This window comes from Hypanus sabinus, chromosome 4 (genome assembly GCF_030144855.1).
Source record: "Hypanus sabinus isolate sHypSab1 chromosome 4, sHypSab1.hap1, whole genome shotgun sequence".
In the NCBI taxonomy this organism is placed as follows: domain Eukaryota; kingdom Metazoa; phylum Chordata; class Chondrichthyes; order Myliobatiformes; family Dasyatidae; genus Hypanus; species Hypanus sabinus.
In genome coordinates, this window is record NC_082709.1 from 73,702,601 (window position 1) to 73,725,264 (window position 22,664).

The window sequence follows — 22,664 nt, forward strand, 5'->3', positions numbered from 1 at the left end:
GACTGTGCTGCTGCCTGAATCAGAGGAGTTGCTGTTAGAAGAGTTGGTTTGGCGCGGCTCTAAACTGGAGTCAATGCTGCCCCACAGTGTTTGCTTGGCAGAAGACAAGCTGCATTGTGTTTGACTGCAGACTACTTACTGCAACATTCACGGACTTGCTCTTGGACAAATTTTTTTTGTGTGCGACTGTATTTTACTGATATCTTATACAGTATGTGCTATGTCTAACTGTTGGTACTACATTTTGCACCTTAGTGCCAGAGCTGTTCCATTTGGCTGTATTCAACTATGGTTAAATGACACACTTGAATTTGACATTGGTGTTGGCGCCCAGCTAATGTAAGAATTGAAGCAGCAGTCCATCTGGTGGTCAACTGGTGTCACAATAGAGCTGATGGGACATCTCATTGAGGTTTCTCAGATAAATGGAGCTATCATCTTATTGGCACAGGTCATTGCCATGAGGTTTAATTGTCACTGTTGGACCCATTACCTTCTGTAATAGAGTTGTGTGTTTGACTTCCAAGTAAACTAAGCAGAACTCTACTGCAGCAAAAGAAAGGCTGCTGAAGGGGAAGATGTGCCAGAAAGCAAGAGAAAGGAGGTAAGCTTGGCATTATCAGTGAGCCCTGACAGTGTACCTAGCCAAGAGCCAAAACCCAAAACCCTGCACTAACCAACTGGCTGGAGAGTTCAGACACATCTTCAACCTATCACTTCTGTGGTCTGAAATTCCCTCCTGTTTCAAGATAGTATTGTAGTATGGTGACTTGCCTCAATGACTACAGTTCAGTAGTGCTTACATCTACCATAATGAAATATTTAGCATATTTGTTAAGGCTCAAATTAGCTCCTGCTGTACTAAGAACCTGAACCCTATTCAATTTGCTAATTACCACATTAGGTCTAAAGCAGAGATATCCTGCTCAGGGCCAGCTGGACCAGGCTGTTTGGTGCCAAACACATACTCCCCTCAAAATTTATCATGTTCCAAGATCTGGACCTCTGTACCTACCTTATACAATTGGACTGTTCTTGTACTTGATTGCATAGTTCTTGCAAATACTGCTTTGCAAGTCATGTGACAAAGAAGAAATCCTACAGCTAAAATAAAAACACTCAAAACAAATGAAGAACAAAAACTAAGAAACAAGGCAATTTCTGCTGAAGTTTAATGTTAATTTTGTATCAGATATTTAAAAGCATTTCACACACTTCTATTCGGTACCACAGATTGTGCACTGGTACAAATCCTTTTACAGAACAGACTTTACAACATGAACCCAGATTTATGGATACGAACAAATATTACTCTATGGGATACAGAAATAGCCCCATGAAAAAAAAATCAAATAACTTAATCTGAAGGAACTTAAAAAAGTCAGTAGTTAACCAAATTCAGTTAATTGCCATTAGTTGAGAGGCATGGTGTAAGTGTTGCCTTTTCCCAAGTTCTTGTGAGTGAAGCTGAAGTTTTTTTTTTGTAGAATCTTAAAGTCAGAATTCCATTCAACATACTTACACAAGAGTTTGTTCGAACATTAACTTGTAACAATTTGTATTGTTTTTTTGAGAAATTTAAGATCTAAAAATTCACATTGTAAATAAAAACTTCAGAATTCATGGGACTAAACAGAAAAAGAAATGAAGGTCGCCACCAGTACAAATTGAACCTTATACATCAATATTAATTTCACCAAACTTCATTTTTTTATTTAATGAAAGAATTGCAGCAGCTCAGTATTTTAACATCTCATTATGTTCTCTACACTCGAAGCTGCTTATGATTACAAAGCATATTGTTCTAGCCCAAGAATATAACAAAGAGTTATTTTATTGATAACAACCCAGTACAACCAGAACATTGTTTCGCACTAAACACTGGGGTGGGGTATCCAAACACAAACATGACTAAAAATAATCATATCATTCAAAAGAAATCTTCAGCAAATTGATCAGCTACAAGTCTGTTGGCCTTACGTTTGCGATTTGGATAAAAAGGATCTTCAGTAACGACCTGAAATGAGAAGTTATTTGTACAGTTTTAAAATTCTTCTGCACTGTATAGTTTCCATTGGCTACTGCCAATGCTTCTTTTGCTCCAAATTGTACTAAGCCATAAACAACCTCCTTTAACCTTTCAAGGTCAAAAGTCAACTATTTTTCAGTACTTCCAGAGGGCAGCGCTGAACTCTACCTACACATAATCGAATTTTCTAAATAATTTGTTAGCCATTTTAATGTTTAAGGAGACTGACAAATGGAATTCTGAAAAACTGCTGCAGATTTTAAACTGCCATAAAATGTTTCTTGACATGAGAATGCACAGTAGTAAATACAGCATTTCAGCAGAGTCAAAACTTTGGTTTTACAAGCAATACAGTGGAAAATATTACCCGATTAAAATCCACAGACAAGTTAAAATCTTATCAGTTATTTGTATTTTGTGTGTGTTGCTGCAACATTATCAAGAATGTCTGCTTTTCCATTCCTAAACTGTACCTTGGGAAATTTGATTATCCGACTGTCCTTCTCCTACCTGCACACAGGCAAAAACTAAAGTCCAAGGCACCAGAGGTAAGGACAACAAAGAAGAGGCCACAAGAGTTAGAAGAGTGGCTAAGGGATTGCTTTGTGTAGGAGGACTGGGCCATATTCAAGGATTCAGCGGACCTGAAAGGATACGCTACAGTTGTCACATACTTTTTTTTATATAAAGACATGTGTAAATAAGTGTCCCCACAAAATCACTCAGTCTTCCAGTCACTCAAGTTACCATTCTACAACCACCAGGATCCTGAACCAGCATAGGTAGCTTCACTTACAACAGCTCTGAACCAATTCCATAATCCACACTCTCACATTCAAGGTCTCTTTACAAGCCACATTCTCAATATTTTTTCTTCACTTAACTTGTGTCTTCTTCTGGAGTTTGTGGTTTCGCTTCTGCATGGCTTCTCATAAATTATATTGTTTTTCTTTATTTTCCTGTAGTTACACACCATGGAAACATGCCCTCAGCATTAACACATCCATATCAATAGACACCCATCTAATCTAGTCCCCTTTGCCTGCATTTGGCCCATCTCTCTCCTCTCCATACACCTGTCCGGAAGTACAGCATATAGTTTTGGTTGCCTCACCTAAAAAAAATTAATATCGGAAGCAGTACAAAGGAGATTCACCAGCTATTAGTTGGGATGAGAGGGTTGCCCAACCAAGTAGTTTGAGCCTGCACTCCTTGTTTAGAAGAATGGAAGGTGACTTTATCTAAGGGTACAAGGTCCTGAGCAAGTTTGACAGGGTAGCATTAGAATGCTTTTACTTCTTTCACTTGTGGCTGTCTTGAATAAAGAAACACAAGTACAAAATTAGGGGGGAGGGGGAGAGAGGAAGAAGAGGTGGGCAACCTATTTGGTAGTGTAAGTTGGATCATTGCAAGTATTTAAATTGGAGGTGGGTAAATATTTGATGAACAGAGGAAAGAGGCCTGGACATATGGCAAAGATAACATGGTAATATTAAACAGTAGGACACTCTGCTCCATTTTCTTGTTTCTGCAATTTCCATCATGAGTAAAAGATTTTGACTATTTTAATCTCTTTTTGCCCATCATAAGTTTATGCACTCCTCCTCAAGTTAATCATCATCCTTCTTCTCTCTGGGAACATAAACCCAGCCTATACAATCTCTCCCCTTGACTAAAATACTCCAATCCAGACAACATCATGGTGAATCTCCTCTGCACTCTCTCCAGCTCAACTACATCTTCTATATTCCATAAAGATTGGTTTTATTGTAGTTGGCTATATCCATTACTTTCTTCTTGCTGTGAAATATCATTCTAAATGGGCTAGATTCAATACATAAACTCAGTATGAAGCAGCCACATGGCTCTATGGATGAACAGAAATAATGCACCCCAGTACAATTTATAACCTGTGCAGGTCAGTAATTATCCTTGTTGAGGGACTAATTTCTGATTCAATGAGCAGAGTAAAATACTAGGACAGAGGCAGGGCCTGTCATTTCTCAAAGATTCCCCAACATAAAATTGCTGAACATTACTACAAAAAATCCTACATGCTTAAGCAACATGGTATATTGATTCACAATCAGCAGAGATCAAAGCTCTGCAGTTTTGTCACACTACTAGTGCATGGTAGTGGGCAAAAGAACTAATAGAGACAGCTATTCCAAGAACATTTCCATCCTTATTCATGGAAAAACCCAGCAAATAAATGCAAAAGGCAGGGCTGAAGTATTCATTGACCTTCAGCCATAAATGCTAAATTAGTAATCCAGTATAGTTTTGCTTGAAGGTCCCAGCATCATTCCAAATGATAAATAGCTACATCAAAGGGCCTGACAAAATCCCAGCTGCAACGTAGGCAAGCTCTGGAAGAACATCACATCTCGAGCTACAATGTTTCTGTACATTCCTAATATCAACAAAATGTGGAATAATTTCTCAAGAATGTTCTGCCCACAAAAGAACAAATCCAGTCCAACTAATTATCGTATAGTTAATCTACTTTCAAAAATGTAAAGTGGATGGAAGGTGTTGCAAATAATAGTTCAATTGCATCTATAAATTCACAGTTGACATCAACTTTGTTGGCGACGGAGACAAACAAAAGGAGATGGATTAGCTGGTTAATGTGTATTTAATATTTCAGTAATATTTGAATAACCTTGTAAATGCTGATTAACCATTCTTTGTTTAAATAATTCATTATGGGTTATATGTAAAAATAAGTAAATTGTGTACGTCATGACACCACCACGTGATACATGAGAACTTCGCTGAAAGTAAAACACGAAGTTAGACTCATGTTTTGGACTCCTTGTCTTTCTTTTAATTAGTTTAATGTTTCTTTGTTACAAAATATAACAGTGGTGAAGTATTTTTAAAATGAACCGGAGATGACTAACCACCAGTGGAAGCACAGTGAGATGTTCCAAGTTTTTTTTAAAAAAAGCAGCACAGCACATGTCTGGAAGGGAAGACATGATTAAGTTTAAAAAAAACCCCACAGAAATGGCTGGCTACTTCAGAAATATAATCCTGTTCAACTGATTGACAGGTAATTGGCTCATATACACTGAACTAATTAACAGTATTCAGAAGCAAATGGAATAGCCAATGAGGAATAAGTACCGATTTCAGGTTTAAAGGCGTACAGTTTGCTTTGAAGTTTAACTACTCTAACCAAATCGGCCGAAATGAGCTTTGCTGACTGCAGAACGCTTTAGATTTCATAAACTGAATCAAAAGGGAGTCCATTTCAGTGTACGAGGTTGAATCGAAGAGACTGAGCACTGTCAGTTCAATAATGGGCTTAATGATGCACTGAGATATCACTTAGTTTGTAGAAGAAAGCATTCAAAATGGCTCCTATCCTAACCGAAGCACAACTCTGAGCAGTTGAAACAGCTGTAGTAATAGAAACAGCAGGGACGCAATGAGTCAGTCTGGAATGAAAGTGACCGTAAACAAAACTGTAACATCTAAACAGAAACCCGCTTGGCCGAACAAATGGTATTACCATTGTGGCAGAGGTTCACATACATATACCCGAACAATGAAGGTTCAAAGGTAAACTTTCAGAAAATATCACAAAATAGGACATGTACAAAGAGCATGTCGGGGTGACAAAAATAAATGGACTGCACAAGGAACAGAGAAATATAAAAAATTGTAGTTTAAAAAAAAGCACAATCTGTGAGCTGTTAATGAAAAATCTGATAATCATGAGAATGATGGACTGGGTAGCCTTGAGATCTGCAATGTAAAACTGACATTAGACCAACAATATGGCTTACACCAGAAGAGAATAGTAAATCAGTTAAAATAGAATTGGACAGTGGCTCAGCTGTTTGCCATTCCTCAAAATGAGTTTGAACAGAATTTCAAAGGTACCAAACTGAAGCCTGCAGATATCCAAGAACATTGAGGTTGCATGTGGTAACTAAACAGGTGGGCCAGCAACCTGTGTGAGGGTCTAATTGGCCGAGACAACTACAACTTGATCCACCCACTATTTGCATGCCACATCCCCTGTAATAGTGAACTGAAAGCGAATTAAGGAAGGTACTGGATGATGCTACAACCACCTCCATGCTGGACACCGTGAACTGTGGCCTAACAGACAGACATACTTTACTGATCCCAAGGGAAATTGGGTTTCGTTACAGTCGCACCAACCAAGAATAGTGTAGAAATATAGCAATATAAAACCATAAATAATTAGATAATAAGTAAATTATGCCAAGTGGCATATAATAACAGAGGGCAAACAGATGCTGGTGCCAACCTCTGTGCCTGTTTTAAAAGCATATTGGACCAAGGAAGTAGCATGCTGCACAGAGCAATTATGTAAGTGACGAAAGCAGTGGTCCAACTACAACAGTCTTTGTAGGTAACATATCTGAGAAAGCTTCTGATAAAGTTAATCAGGCAGTTACTTGTGAAATGTGGCTTGGTTTTAAGTTGGAAGCTTCAGGAAGTTTGCAAGCATTCAGCTTTTGAGAATATAAAGAAACAATCTACTCTGTGTGCATAAAGGTTATTGTAGGAATTTCAAGAGGGAGACAAAAAGTAAGGGGTCAATGGAGATACAAAAACAAGAGGATTCATCACAAAGTTGTGGATGAGGAAACCAAGAGGAGTGATCAGATCATTAAGGGAGCAATAAAAGGATTAATAAGGAATCACTCTAGCGAACTAAATGCATCTTCCCAAGATCACAATACACATCCTAGAAAGAAAAAGAACAGAAACATGAGAAAAGGAAGTAGTTACTGAGAGAGAAGCAAGGATCAATATAGATCCAGAGAAAAAAAGCCAATGAGAAGAAAATAGTCCATAGCTGTCAGATCCACTTCCTGCAATCTTAAGAGTCAACTCCTACAACCACTATGGAGGAGGTCTTAGAACCTGACAATGTTTTCAGAACCAGAAGTCTCACCTGCCAAGCAGAGTGACCTCCCTTGTCAGGAGAGATGTTATCCCACAAGAGTAAGAAAGCCTCCACAGTGACTTAATCATTAGGCCTGAATGTGACAATTTAAAATTTACTATACTGCGAATTCTGCATATAGTAGTTGTATTATACAGTATACCGTGTATATAGTTGAGATGCATTCCCTATTGAGATGCAGTTTATAGCTAAGCAAAGAAGAGTGTCGTGTATTTAATATTTCAGTAATATGAGTAATCTTTTAAATATTTTATTAAGCCTCATTTGTTTCAATTATTATGGGTTGTATCTAAAAATAGGTGAATTGCATACCTCATGGCGCCACCATGTGTTTAAGTGCAGACCTTGCTTTTTCAAACATGAAGTTAGACTCACATTTTGGCGTCCATGTCTATTAATTAGATTAATGTTTTGAAGTTACAAAACATACCAGTCGAGTGGTTCTGCAATAAAAATCTTGCAGTCAACTTTAACAAGGAATTAACTGGAGACTTCAAGGGAAAGCTGGAAGAACATGAACCAGTCCTCATTGAGGGTTCAGCGGTGAAAAGGGCAAGTAGCCTTAAGTTTCTGGGTGTCAACATGTCGAAGGTATCTGACTTGGGCCCAGCACACTGATGCAATAATGAAGAACACACATCATTGACTCTACTTCATTAGGAGTTTGAAGAGTTTTGGCATGTCACCAAAAGGTTCCTGGAAACTTCTATACATGTATGGAGTTGAGTATTCCAACTGGTTGCATCAATGCATAGGATTGGATTGCTCTAATGGATAGAACTGAAAGAAGCTGCAGAGGGTTGTAGACTCATCTAGCTCAATGGCAGGCCTGTAGCGGTGTGCTACACGCAGCGCTAAAATTACGACACGGAGTCGGTAACTGCAGTCGAAGGAAAAAAACTTTATTCGAAAACTTCAGCCTCACTTTTAAGCCTCTGTCAACCGGCCCCCCATGGCGCAGAGGCTCCAAAGCTCTATGCTCGCAAACCCCCATAGGCTATCTCATTGTGAGTCGGTTCGGATACGCTAGGAAATGGGTCGCCACAGGCCGAACCTTCTTCTCGTAACAGGGAGGAAGTCCGGGAGCCTAAAGACATAAACTCATTCATCCAGAACACCTTCTTCCCCTCTGCCATCATATTTCTGAATGATCCATGAACACTACCTCATTATTTTTTGCATCATTTATTTTTGTAGTTTATTTATGTCTTTCCATTGTATTACTGCTCCAAAGCAACAAGATTTACGTCATATACAAAAGTGATCCTGAAATCTCTCCACCTCATTCTCAACGACAATAGTGAGCAACAATTGCTGGTCTAACAGCATCACAATGCCATGGTGGCATTCAGACAATGTGATATAGGATTAAAAATTTGATTAGGCAATTACAACCCTGAATCAAGAATAAATAGTCATTAATTCAAGTCACTGCAGTAGCTCTAAATGGAATAAAAACTGGGGAAAATGGGGATTAGTACAACTAGGTACTTAAAAGTCTGCATGGATCCAGGGACTCCGAGGGCTGTTCCACACTGTATATTTTGGCCCCCATACCACTCACTTCCCAGAAGGAAGTAAGGAATACCTTCATCAGAATCCTCTCAAAAGTTATTTTTCTATTTGTCCTTATTCATACGTATGAACCCCTTAAAGCTCTGCAGTCAAATGTATCAATTTATCTTAACATAAGCTTGTGATAATTGAGTAAGCTGTCCTTACGTGGTGAGTAGGAGCGTGATCTGGAGCGAGAACGATAGCCACCTCTGTTGTAATATGGAGAGGGAGAACGCCTCCTGAAACAAAAAAAATCTTATGAAACAGAGTACAACACATCAAAACTTCTAAAAGAACCAGGTGTTTTGCTGGGAAGAGGACCCTACTCCACAATAAAGAACCAAAATTTGCAATTGGAAATCATTATACAAACAGTGCTTACTGAGCCAATGCACTGTAGATTAATGTGTACATTGATGTGATGCACTGTGGTGAGGAAGGCAAATGCAATGTAGCATTCATTTCACAAGGACTAGAATACAAAAGCAAGGATGTATTGGTGAGACTTACTTTATAAGGCACTGGAGAGGGCCCAGGAGAGACATACGAGAGTGATCCTGAATGCTCTGATGTTTCAATATGCATATGACAAATAAAACTCCCTTCCCTAATATTTTTTTCCAATTATTAACTGAGCACAGTCTTGAAGCCAAACATAACAATACAAAAGCTGGAAGATTTTAGTTGGATTTCTGCATATCATCCTTTCAGGAAATGAATGTAGCACACAATTCATGTTTTAGCTATATCTTGATGTTCAGTCTCAGCTTGATTAAGTTAAAGATTTCAAAATTACAGGATACAATTGATGTAGATGCTCAAGTGCACAACATCAGAACTTTCTAAGAAACAGGTATCAAGAGCAAGAGTTAGTGCTGGCAAAACAGGCAGAACCTGACTGTCATCTTTAAAGGAAGCTACATGTTTCATTTTCTCCTGGAAATTCTCAGTTCAAAGACAGCATAAAATTACTGTCTGCCCACCTGTAGGACCTGCTGTAATAATCTCGGTCATCGTATCTGTCATATCTGTCATAACTGTCTCTGCGACGTGAACTACTGCAAAGAAAGGGTAAATAGTTAAAGACAGTATATAAAATTAAACACAACAGAAGATCATAAGGTGGAAATGAAATGGGTTTGTAAGATAGAAACATAGAAAACCTACTGCACAGTACAGGCCCGTCGGCCCACAAAGTTGTACCAAACATGTCCCTACCTCAGAAATTACTAGGCTTACCTATAGCCCTCTATTTTACTAGGTTCCATGTATCTATCTAAAAGTCTCTTTAAAGACCCTATCGTATCCACCTCCACCACCATTGCTGGCAGCCCAGTCCACGCACTCACCATTCTCTGAGTAAAAAATTTACCCCTGACATCTCCTCTGTACCTACTCCCCAGCACCTTAAACCTGTGTCCTCTTGTGGCAACCATTTCACCCCTGGGAAAAAGCCTCTGACTATCCACACTATCAATGGCTCTCATCATCTTAAACACCTCTATCAGGTCACCTCTCATCCTCCATCGCTCCGAGGAGAAAAGGCCGAGTCCACTCAACCTATTCTCATAAGGCATGCTCCCCAATCCAGGCAACATCCTTGTAAATCTCCTCTGCACCCTTTCAATGGCTTCAACATCCTCTCTGTAGTGAGGCGACCAGAACTGAGCATAGTACTTCAAGTGGGGTCTGACCAGGGTCCTATATAGCCGCAACATTACCTCTCAACTCCTAAATTCAATTCCACAACTGATGAAGGCCAATGCACCGTATGCCTTCTTAACCAGAGTCAATCTGCGCAGCTGCTTTGAGCATCCTATGGACTCGGACCCCAAGATCCCTCTGATCCTCCACACTGCCAAGACTCTTACCATTAATACTATATTCTGCCACCATATTTGACCTACCAAATTGAACCACTTCATGCTTATCTGGGTTGAACTCCATCTGCCACTTCTCAGCCCAGTTTTGCATCCTATCAATGTCCCGCTGTGAACTCTGACAACCCTCCATGCTATCCACAACACCTCCAACCTTTGTGTCATCAGCAAATTTACAAACCCATCCCTCTACTTCCTTATCCAGGTCATTTATAAAAATCACTAAGAGTAGGGGCCCCAGAACAGATCCCTGAGGCACACCACTGGTCACTGACCTCCATGCAGAATATGACCTGTCTACAACCATTCTTGCTGCCTTCTGTGGGCAAGCCAGTTCTGGATCCACAAAGCAATGCCCCTTGGACCCCATGCCTCCTTACTTTCTCAGTAAGCCTTGCATGGGGTACCTTATCAAATGTTTTGCTGAAATCCATATACATTACATCTACTGCTCTTCCTTCATCAATGTGTTTAGTCACATCCTCAAAAAATTCAATCAGGCTTATAAGGCACAACCTGCCCTTGACAAAGTCACGCTGACTACTCCTAATCATATATACTTAACCAACACAAATGCACACCTTCGATATGTATACATTAACACTCATAAAAATCTTATCCAACATTTATTCTGCATACTTTAATAATAAACTATTTAAGTAACAGAAATATTATACATATAGTTACTACTAAGTTACAATGCTACTTCTTGATCATAAATTCATTTTATTTAAACGACATTCACACTTCAATTTTTCATTCTTTAGGCTGGACCAGGGGTTGCCAAGCTTTTTTTATGCCGTGTCCTTCTACCATTAACCGAGGGCCCCATGGACTCCAGGTTAGGAACCCCTGGGCTTGTCCTTCTGTATTAGTTAACTTACTAAGTTGGTCTTCCCATGTAGATACCAGGGGTAGGTGTATGAGCTCTTTTAGTAATGGAAAAATCAACACGAATCCTGCGTCCATCTAATTCCATTCCATTTGCACGTTCTTTAGCCTGGCAGGAAAAAAGAGAATCAGAATACAAGCCAAGTTGAAATTTATTGAAAACACACTGTTTATCTTCATTATGGCAATACAACAAAAATACCATCCAAAGTGGCTTGCTGAAGCAAACTGATAGTCAAGAGAGTTTAAAGATGACTTTCCTACCTCTTTAGCATCATCAACATTCTCAAAGTAGACAAAAGAAAAGCCTCTGGAGCGATTTGACTGTTGATCATAAACAACATTGACACCTGCAAGAGGGCCATATCTTGAAAAGACTTCTCTTAGATCTCGCTCGGTGGTGTATAGACTCAGTCCAAAAACTCCCAGACAAGTATTGGGGTCAGGGTTAGCCTGTATCAAAGATACAACACTAAATTAGAAAAGCCAGTCGCCTTGGTCAGAAAAAGGATCACTAAAATATTCGTGGACTCAATCTGCTGATATTAATTCAAAATTTCATGTGCATTTTCACTTATTAAAGTTCATTGTCAGCTGCTTTGGACCAGCATTAAATTCCATTAAGTTGAAACCAAAGCTCTCCATAGTTTCACTCAGCATTTGCTTTGTGTTTACAATATACTGTATACAGCAGTAGCAAACCTGAGCAGAGTTAATTAGCAAACATTAAATGTTGACAGCACAAATTTTAACTGTCCACTATTTGCTTCACAACAGAGTTCTTTGAATATCTGTTTGGAAAGGCAGCCTGCATTTCTTTGCTAACCAAAATACTGGTTCAATAGTGAAATGATAACAGATGAAAGCAAATACATCTGTCAACAATGAAAATCTCCCTGCTTAAAACAGGGAAGCTGGATTTAAAGTAATGGACTATTTATACAAGGTTCAAAGTCACAATTGTCAAGTTACCTCTCAATACAAGCATGACAAATTTAAAAATACAGGTGTCCCTCACTTTCTAAGCGTTCGTTTTACCACATTTTGCTTTTACAAAAGACCTACATTAGTACTTGTTTTCGCTAACCGAAAGAGGATTTTCACTTTTAAGAAAGTCGCCTGCTTTAAACTTGTGTTTATCCCAAGAAAAGACTACCATGACCATGAAGCCTTGTGCAGGCAGATGTGTGCGCATGTGTGTATGTGCTGATTTTTTCCCCTACAGATCGGTTTTGGCTCAATCTTCCTGATTCTGGTAAGTGAAACTACACTGTACATACATTATTTCTACTTTATATAGGCTGTGTATTTATCATATCATTCCTGCTTTTACTATATGTTAGTGTTTTATATTTATATAAATATTTTAGGTTTTATGTGTTATTTGGTATGACTTGGTAGGTCATTTTTTGGGTCTGGGAATGCTCAAAAATTTTTCCCATATGAATAAATGGTAATCGCTTCTTCGCTTTACACCGTTTTGGCTTATGAGCGGTTTCATAGGAACGCTCTACCTTTGGATAGTGGGGGAAACCTGTACAAATAAATGAGCTTGTTGCTTGTCACATATAGCATACTATGAAAGACATGAAAGCAAATAGAACACAGGCATGGTAGATAACTGACCTCATAGAAAAAGAGAGCAGAAGCCACATACAGTCACACTTCACCCATTGGACTCGACTCACTTCCACCTCAATAAAATGACATGCTGGAGCCATGGCTAAGATCATGCCTTCAGTTCAGGGCCAAAGCCACAACCCTTTTTCATTACAAAGGAACAGACTTATACCAGTGTATTAACAATTTGGGGAGCATTCACATGGCACACAGTGAAAACCAGAAGGCACTATAACCATCTGGAGAATTATTCAAATACTGTTACAGTACCTGAGCAAAAAATAAAAAGCTGGCTTTACTAATGCTGCACTACTGCTTTTTCAGGAAGGAAGTCAACTATCACAGTCAACTAAAAAGAAACAGAAAGAGGATGACATACAGTGCAAGAAAAAATTTAAGAACCTTTACAATTACCTGGCTTTCTGCATTAATTACTCAAAATGTGGTCTGATCTTCATCCAAGTCACAATACCGGACAAACACAATCTACCTAAACTAAAACCATGCAAACAATTGTACTTCTCTCCAAAACTGAGTATACCACTTGAACAATCACAGACTAGATTCAAAGTAATTCAAATTAGATTCTCTGGGGTCATTTTGGAATCAGGTAGACCAATCAATGAATGCTGTGGCATGAACTGAAGAGGTCTGTTCATGCAAGGTATCCCAGAAATACTTATGAACTGAAACAGTTTTGTATAGAGGAATGGTCTAAAATTCCTCCCCGTCATCGTAAAACTGATCAGCAGCTACAGAAAATGTTTGGTGGAGGCTATTGACCCTAAAAGAAGTTCTATCAGTTGTTAAATACAAGGGCTCACATACTTTCTCCAACCTGGATTGTGAATGATTAAACAATGCATACAATAAAGACATGAAAAGTACAATTGTTTGTGCGTAATTAGATTAAGCAGATTGTGTTTGTCTACTATTGTGACTTGGATGAAGATCAGACCACATTTCATTAATGTAAAAAACAGGTAAACACAAAGGGTTCACAAACTTTTTTCTGGCAACTGTAACTGCTATGGAAATGGAAGAGGATAAACAAGACCCAATTTCTCAAGAAATCAGCAAATTCAGAGATACTTTATCTTCTAGTTTGTGAGTAAAGCAAGAAAAAGACAAATTAAAAAGGAGGGACAAGAAAGATGTAAAAGGAAGAAGGAATGTAAGAAAAGAGTGGGAACGAAAGTGTGGCAAGACCATGATAAGAACTGTGAGAGAACCATAGATAAGGAAAGGGAGCTCAACTGAGGAGATACAGTATGGGATAAACAGAGAGAAAAGCAAAGGAGAAAGAAGTCCAGAGCTACTAAAACCAGTTCCTGCAGTCTTAGAGACAACTCTTACCATGGAGGCCGCAGAACCTGAGATTCTTCTACAGCCACAAGACTCACCAGCTAAGCAGAGATCCCCCTTTTCAGGAAAGACATTATCCCACAAGAGCAAGAAATCCTCCAAAGCGATCAAATCTTTAGGCCTGAATATATTATACAGTATACTGTGTATACAGTTGAGATGATTTTTATATTGAATTGGTAGTTTATAGCTAAACAGGGAGGAGTGTTGTGTATTTAATATTTCAATAATATTGTAAATATATTGTTTAAGCATTCTTAGTTGTTTAAACAATGCATTGAGGGTTATATGTAAAAGTATGTAAATTGCATACATCATTACACGCCACATCATACGTGTGTACCTTGCTTAAAGTAAAAACAAAATAATACCTATTTTCTTGCAAATAGTTTTATGATTCGGAGTTACAAAACGTAACAATAGTGACCATAATTCAAAGTTTCAAAGTAGTTATAGAAGAGAATACAGATGGAAAGGAAATTGGAATTTTGAATTGGGAAAGCCAAATTAATTTTAGGACAGCATCTGACAGATAGATAGTTGCAGAGAGGTTTACATTAGACAACTCATTCAGAAGTGAAACAATAAGAGCTCAGGGCCAATGTGTTCCCACATGAGATTAGGAGAGGGGACCATTAAATGATACCAGAAGACTTGCAAAAATGGAGGGTTAAGTGGGAGGAAAGGGCTAGAGTGATCTTAGAGTAGGTTAAAGGGTCAGCACATCACTGTGGGCAGAGGGGCCTGTGTTGTATGTTAAGCTGGCCCTCAATTTTAACATTGCTAAATGTAAGATAATACTTTATACAAGGATGAGTAGATGGAACAGACTTCTTAGAAAGCATAATAAAAAATGGATAGGTAATAGGTAACAATGATTAATAAAGTTATTAAAGAGAATAATAATAGAATCAAGAGATTATTTCAAGCCAGTAAGTAATAGTGGAAATCTATTTTCTAAAGCAGACCAAGGGAAGCAGTCAGAGTCAGTGCTGATCACTGAGTACCCTTTATGCCCCACCTCCCATTCCACCATCCCTCACACACAAAGGATAATTTCCAGTGACTACTTAACTTACCATTTTTGAGATGGGGTGGACACCCCCCCCCCCACCCCAATCCCCAGTCATGGGGAAAATGGGAAAACTCCACACAGATAGCACTCAGAGTCGGGACTAAATCCCAGGTCACTAAATCTCTAAGACGAGATCTTAACAGGGGTGGCACAGTTGGTAGAGATTCCAAGTATTGATTGAATATGATGTATGTAGATACAATTGTACAAGGAAGCAAGGCCAGGCCAGCAGTGGGGGCTTAGAATTGTTGAAAATCAAATTGAGAAATTCAGTAGAAATTTCTATTCCCAGAATGTGAATTTAATATCACGAGCAGCAGATATGAATATCAAGACGCACTTATGGAGTAGTTCAGCCTGAGAGACAGAATGCATTTCATGAGGTTATCTAAAGGTTAAAAGGCAAGTTCTCCAAGCACATCAGCAATAGACTAGTCAAGACAAATATTCTGTGCTTAGCTTATTTTAAAAAATAGTGTCTCTTACCCGATTACCAATATGGCGCCTTCGGTTTGACATGGGCGAGCGACTGTGGCTACGACGTCGCCTATAGTCAGGGCTGTAGGACCTGCTCCTGGATCTCCTACGGCGAGAGCGAGATCGGGATCGAGACCTTGAATAACGCCTCCGAGAACTCCTCCGAGATATTGACCTGCTAAATCAAGAATATTTTAGCTCTATTTTGAATGCAAATTAGCTTCAACAAGACGCTAAAGATTGATAACATTCTCCTTCTCTTCAAATGCTCACATAGTAGAATAAAGTCTCAAAACTTTTTTTCATTCAAGTTGCCTGCGCTTTTTAAAAAAAGTCTCTTCTTCAAAGCCATTGCAGATTACTGATTGTATATTAACCAGATCAATTCATTCACTTTATTTATTGCGCAGTGACCAGCACATTCATCCAAGAGGACCACAACCACATCATGGCTTAGAGGCTTGCATGCCTGAGTTCTGATATCTGGAGTCAGGGCTTTATGCTTTGACTCTTGCTAGAGTCACCCATGCCAAACAGGTCAAAGGGTAGAGGCCAGACAAATGAATGGTCCACCAGTCTTCCAGGTTCGGGGGTTCATCTCTGGGCTAACAACCCTGAATGGCAAAACAAAACTGCTACGGAAACAGCAACGATGAATCCTCTATATGTGAGTAGCCAAGGACAAACAGAGATAGAGGACCTTCACTGCTGTTTTAAATGCCAGTGCCACAATGGGAAGTAAAACCAGCAAATTTTTTTTTTAAACAGATCAACCAGTTCCAATCTATGCTTCAGCCCAGTCCAAATACAATACGAATATGGTTATGAAAACATGAAATATATGAAATTGAGATTAAAACTGACTTTATGAAATAAGGAACCACATTCCCAATAAAGATAACTCAAATCATAGTCAGGCATGAAGTTCAGGCATGTGTGCGCTGTGTGTGTATAGAGAGAGAACAGATGTGCAAGAAATAGATGAAATCCAGTCAAGAGGTCTGCCTACTTTAGTGCAGGGGACGCCATTGTTCAGGATGACATTTCAGAGGTACTTCGGTTGAACGTCTCATTGTCAGAGCAAATATGATGGAACAGAGGAATTGAAAGATCATAAGAAAGAATGGCATAGAATCCTTGCAGGACAGCAATCAAGGCAGGTGAGAGACCTAGACGGCTTGCAGTGGATATTGGTTTGTGTGGGATTGGAAGGGATTGTGTGAAGGTCACAGCAGGGTAGAAATTGTTAAATTTGAAGTAATGAAATCTTTGAGCATGGCTTGCAATGTCAGTGGTGGGCCGAAGGGCCTCTACTGTGCTGCACTATTCTATGTTCAAAGTGAATAGAGATGATGAGAACTATGAGAAAGGCAGTCTAGAAGGATTCTGAGTTAGAAAATTAACAAGTAGAATTTGGGTGAAATTTAGAAATAAGGGGTAGGAAACAATGGTGTAAATTGTATGTGGACCATTAAGCAATAGTGGCAATACAACATGTAATGTAAATCCAAGAATCCAAGGTGTAATAACCATCTGGGGGGCAGGGGGGTTTAATCCAAGCAGATTGAAAAAAGCAAATAAGCTGTAATAAAATGAATAAATGTGAAGAATGAATTAAGAGGAACTTTATTTTAAGTTTACTGTATTGGACTAATCATGCAACAGGCTCTTTTGTATAATGAGTGGGGCTAAATGATGATCTGGTAATTAAGGAGGCAGATATAATTAATTTGATAGGAAGATTTCAGCAACTTGAATTTGAATTAAGCAAATGATGACTGAATGAGAGATTAATATTAGATGATAGTAAACTAACAGTAGTTAACTTTTAAAGTTTTAAGTCTCTATTAAAAAGTAACAGAATGAGTGGTCCTGTCACAAATTAAAATAGGCCTTTCCTCTTAATCTAATGATTTATAGAAGATCCAGGAACTTCCTGATAATAATGATGTGAGGGACTCTTCAGTGCCGAAGACCATATATGGCGCAAATACCCAAGTGCCCTCCAGCTATCCAGCTACTACCCTCAGCTACTTACCACTGGAAAAAATATCTTTCCCACTATTAAAATGTAGTCCTTGATACATATCTTTAGGTCCGTAGCACAGCACAACTTTAATTCTAATCTTAACATTATCACAGAGTGACCAGAGGCTTAAAAAAAACACTAGCGTCTGGAAGTGTTACCAAAGAATGATCCCTGAAATGGCAGGGTTAACATTTGGGAAGTGTTTGGTGGCTCTGGGCATGCACTCACTGGAGTTTTGAAAAGTGGAATCTCATTGAAACCTATCAAATATTGAAAGGCCTAGATAGAGGGATCATGGAGAGGATGTTTCTTATAGAGGAGTCTAAGACCAGAGGGCACAGCCTCAGAATACAAGGACGTCCTTTAGAACAGAGATGAGAAGGACCTTATATAATTTGGGGGGGGGGATTTGTGGAATTTATTGTTACTGACATCCATGGAGGCCAAGTCATTAGGTACACTTAAAGCAGGTTCTTGCAATTAAAACTTGTATGCATTGCATTGCATTCTACGTGAATATTAAAGGTGGCATTGCAAAAGAAGCAGAAATATGTAAAAATGTCAGAATCCGCACCATTGTGTCAAAATCATAATCTAATTAACTTGAAGCTGCAAAGCAACGTTAGCCACTTACCTGGATTTGGATCGTGAACGTGACCGTGACTTGGACCGGGAGTGCCTTGACCCATCCTTAGAATGAGAGCGTTCTGCAGAATTTGCTGGAGACTGGCTGGCAGACTTGCCAGATCCACGAAGACTTGAACTTGCTGATTTAGATGGAGAACGTGAATCCTATATGCAAAAATATATGTATTACATTTTTACAAACCTAGGACATGGTTCTATTAAAATAAGATCTGATTAAAATCTTAAAAGCATCTGAAATGAAATAAACAAGCAACCTAACTCGTATCCCAGTTTTGCCTGTACGGTTTCAATTAGGAATGCCCAGGCATAAATACTTTCCTAGAATAAACTAACAGCCCTAGGGTGTATTCTTCTACCTTGGTTTGTACAGTGCATGCATTTGTTTTTAGTACAATATACAGGTACGGGCTTACGTTAGCCAAACGATTTGAGTGAATTTATAAATAAATTCAATTCAAAATTAAGAGCTCTGGTATGTGAAAATAATCAAGCTAAACAAGTTTTCATGCTTATTTACTTTTTAAACCAAATTTCACTCAAAATTAAAGTACCTTGAAGTGAGGTTTCACTCAAGGTTTCGTGACACTACCGCAAGCCCCGCACGTACACATAAACAGACTAGAAATTACTTAGCGTAGTGCTTTCTGATTCCAGATACTTCTGATCTTAACTTCATTCTATTTCTTTTCTTCATTCTTCAGTGTCAAATTCTCACTTGGTTCATCTTCCCACTTCACACACTGCACACATTCTATTTGTGGGACTTCGTGTCTTTTTTTTTAGCATGCATTCTTTTTTTTCCCCAATTCAGCTTCACTTATTCCTGAGCTTCAATTATTACACAAAACTTGTCAAATGACTTCTTCCACATTTCTTTTCTTCATGAACATTAACCTTAACAAAAAAAGAACAGGATGAGGCATGTAATTGCAGAGAAAACCCTGTGCTGAGATTAACCAGTTACAACCAGTGAAATTTTCATCAAAGATTCTCATCTGCAACAACTGTAGTAATAGGATGTAAAACTATGCCAGGCAGTGATAATTTATAATGGCCTTGGGCAGTTTTCCACTCGGCAACACATAGGTCACTGCTAACTATGGGTATTTGGTTATAAACCACAATCCAAAACTCTCCTACTTTAACATACTTCGCAATCTATAACTGGCAACAATCATTTTAGAATGGAATAATCTTAGCTATTTTTATGGTTCGGTTTGCATCTCACTTATTGCTCATCCTCCTCTGGTGGAAGTATCTGGGAATAGGGTTCCCCACACCAGTTATTAAGCTCACTCTGGTCAGCAAATTTGAGGAGAAATGTAAGCAGAAATATGTCAAATGAGCTGGATTGAAAGACAACCTTCCAATTTGGATCAATTGATCCTACTGTTAACACTAAGTTCAAGTTCTTAAGGCTTCAAGAGTCAGTACAAACATTATCAGGTAGTCATCAGACTGATACTCACCACCTCTTACCCCAAATATCTCTTACCTGGAGGTGCACATAATGCTGAAATATTAAAAATTGATTAATCGAAAGTCAAACAGTGCTAAGTGATATTGATGATAACCCAATCGTCATGACCCCTATAAAGAGGTTGAACTGTTCCCCCTCAAATCTTAGAATTAATACCACTGAACAAACAGCCCCAAAATACATGCACCAATCAGTCAAACAACAGTGATAAGCCGGGCAAGTAGTGCCCATACTAAGCTTATACAAGCCTTTCATACCTTAAAACAAATTAACAAAACTCCAAATGTGACAAATTCTATTTAGGTCTGTCCCATTTTCTTTCTTTATTCAATTATGATTTAATTTTTTAACTAGTAGAATGGTATGATGAAATTGTTCCATAATTTTGTATTTTTAAGCTCATAGTTATCTTGAAATATTAACTTCAGCTACAAGTCTTGTACTGGAGCTTCTTATATTACTATATTTATGCACTTAGCAAAATGCCATTAATTAAGTTAATCCTAAAATGAGGCAACTAAGCACAAGGTATCCAAGCTTCACGTTCAAAATACTGGTCCTCCACAAATCCAAATCCAGGGAAGAACATCAGATCCAACTCAACAGCATGATTTCTTTAGAAAAGAGTTGTTGGTTGGAAATCAGTCAACAAGCTTCACTGGTTTTAAAGGCCATCAAGACCATCCGGAAAACCAGTCCAACTTCAGATTAACCTGGATGAAGTACAGAAATTTCATACTTTTCACTTTGTTGCATTTAGCAATGAACTAGTATAATGACAAGCTTGAAGGGTGAACTAGTAACAACTATTCCATTAATACTTTATTAAACTGATTGAACTGTCAAGAGATTTATAGTTTACAAAAAGTGAACCTGGACAACCATAATTCTAAAAGTTCTGATTTTGAAAACACTGAGGTAAACACTCTGGATAATAACTATCATGCCCTACTACCAAACATTTCTTTACCACACCACCCCTCTCTCCGCAGGGATCTCTCCTTCCATTAATCCTTTGTCCACACCCACTAACTTCCTGCCTGGAAATTGTCCCTGCAAGCAGAAATGCTACACCTACCTATTCAACTCCTCCCTGGCCTCCATTCAGGGCCTCAAGCAATTCTTCCAGGTGAGACAACATTTCACCTGCAAAGCTGTTGGGGTTTTCTACAGTTTTCTACAGTACACTCCCATTGCAACCTCATCTACACTGGTGAGACCAGACATAAATTGAGGGGCCACTTTGCTGCACCTGCAAAATATCCGCAACCATTCATATTCCAACATGTTGGTCCACGGTCTCTTATACACGCACAATTAGGCCACTCTCAGGTTGTAGGAGAAAAACTTTATAATTCACCTCAGTAGCCTTCACCCTGATGGATTTATCCAAATTCCAGTAATTTTCCCCTCCCCTCTTCTCATCACCTGCCAATCACCCCCCACCCCCTGCACCCCTCATTCTCTTTCTCCCATGGTCCACTCATCTCTCCTATCAAATTATTCTCCAGCCCTTTACTCTTTCCACCTATCACCTCCCAGCTTACTTCATCCCCACTCCCCACCCACCTGGCTTCACCCTTCACACTCTGGATAGTACTCCTCCCACCACACCTCCCCATCTTCTTATTCTGATTTCTTCCCCCTTCCTTTCCAGATCTGAGGAAGAATTTTGGCCTGAAACATGGACTGTTTAACCTAGCCTGCTGAGTTCCTCCAGCACTTGCGTGAATAGCCATCATGTGTTGGTTAGCCACGAGTGGTAAATCTTAGCACAACAGTACATCAGAGAATGCACTACCAGAAACAAGAGTGTTAATGGAATCACTATTAAATGCACTATTGGTTGTAAGACTGCACCAGAAACCTACTGCAAACCCAACAATGATCTGCAGGGGCTGCTGTAGGACACCCAAAGGAGAGCAGTACAGCATCCCCTTGGATGTAAGTAGCCTGTTCTTTTTTTTCGACTGCAGATCTCTCCCCAGTAATTACTGTTGAACTCAATGCTGTGGAGACCTGAACAGGCAAATGAAAAGCAAGCAGGACAGAAGCTTCCACCTTATTCATTAGGTGATGAGAGTGACTATAGGATCTAAACAGTCTATCAGAAAAGAGATGAGGTGCTTTCAGTTTATGATAGCTTGAGCATCACAGCAATGAGATTATCCTTTTCACTCACATGCAGCCTCTCCACATCAAGCTGAAGGACAATTCACTGCTGAGATGAAGGGCCAAACCATTTATTACTCCAGGCTCCTAGTACGGTAATGGCAAGTGCATTACCATTTCTGGCACAGCAGAGCATTACCTAAGCAGATACCTATTCTGAGTATGTATACTTGAATGCTCAGGTTGGAGGATCAGATCAGCATAACTAATAAGCATTCTGTAGGATAACATGAACCAAATTTCCAATGTATAGTGTAATAATTCTATGGGAAAAGTGTGTCAAGCAGTTAGTTTGGAAATATGTACAACAGACAAATGAGGACAATTAATTGGATCCAACAGCAGACTTGAAAGTACACAAACAAGATGCAGAGCATGTTAGGAATCTGAAATTAAAATAGAAAATGCTGAATAAACTCAACAGCTCCCAGAATAAGCTAGCACAGAAAAACCGTGTTCATGTTTTTGGGTCAATGTTCTAGTGCAC

The 22,664-nt window shown here is 38.9% G+C and overlaps 1 protein-coding gene across 3 annotated transcripts in view; it reads right to left on the minus strand.

Annotated features, from left to right (window-relative positions):
• Nucleotides 1-1,150: 1,150 nt before the first annotated feature.
• Nucleotides 1,151-22,664, minus strand: part of tra2b (transformer 2 beta homolog) — a 28,288-nt gene continuing 6,774 nt past the window's right edge. Inside the window, exons 2-8 of one of the 3 annotated variants that reach the window (XM_059967393.1) lie at nt 18,512-18,669; nt 15,858-16,023; nt 11,576-11,764; nt 11,305-11,420; nt 9,524-9,598; nt 8,706-8,779; nt 1,151-2,017 (exon numbers count right to left, since the gene is read on the minus strand). In XM_059967393.1, coding sequence (XP_059823376.1) covers nt 2,007-2,017; nt 8,706-8,779; nt 9,524-9,598; nt 11,305-11,420; nt 11,576-11,764; nt 15,858-16,023; nt 18,512-18,669 — 789 coding nt within the window. In that variant the 3' untranslated portion in view covers nt 1,151-2,006. Of the gene's footprint in view, nt 2,018-8,705; nt 8,780-9,523; nt 9,599-11,304; nt 11,421-11,575; nt 11,765-15,857; nt 16,027-18,511; nt 18,670-22,664 lie in introns of all 3 variants that reach the window. The other 2 variants (XM_059967395.1, XM_059967392.1) reach the window with 2 other exon arrangements.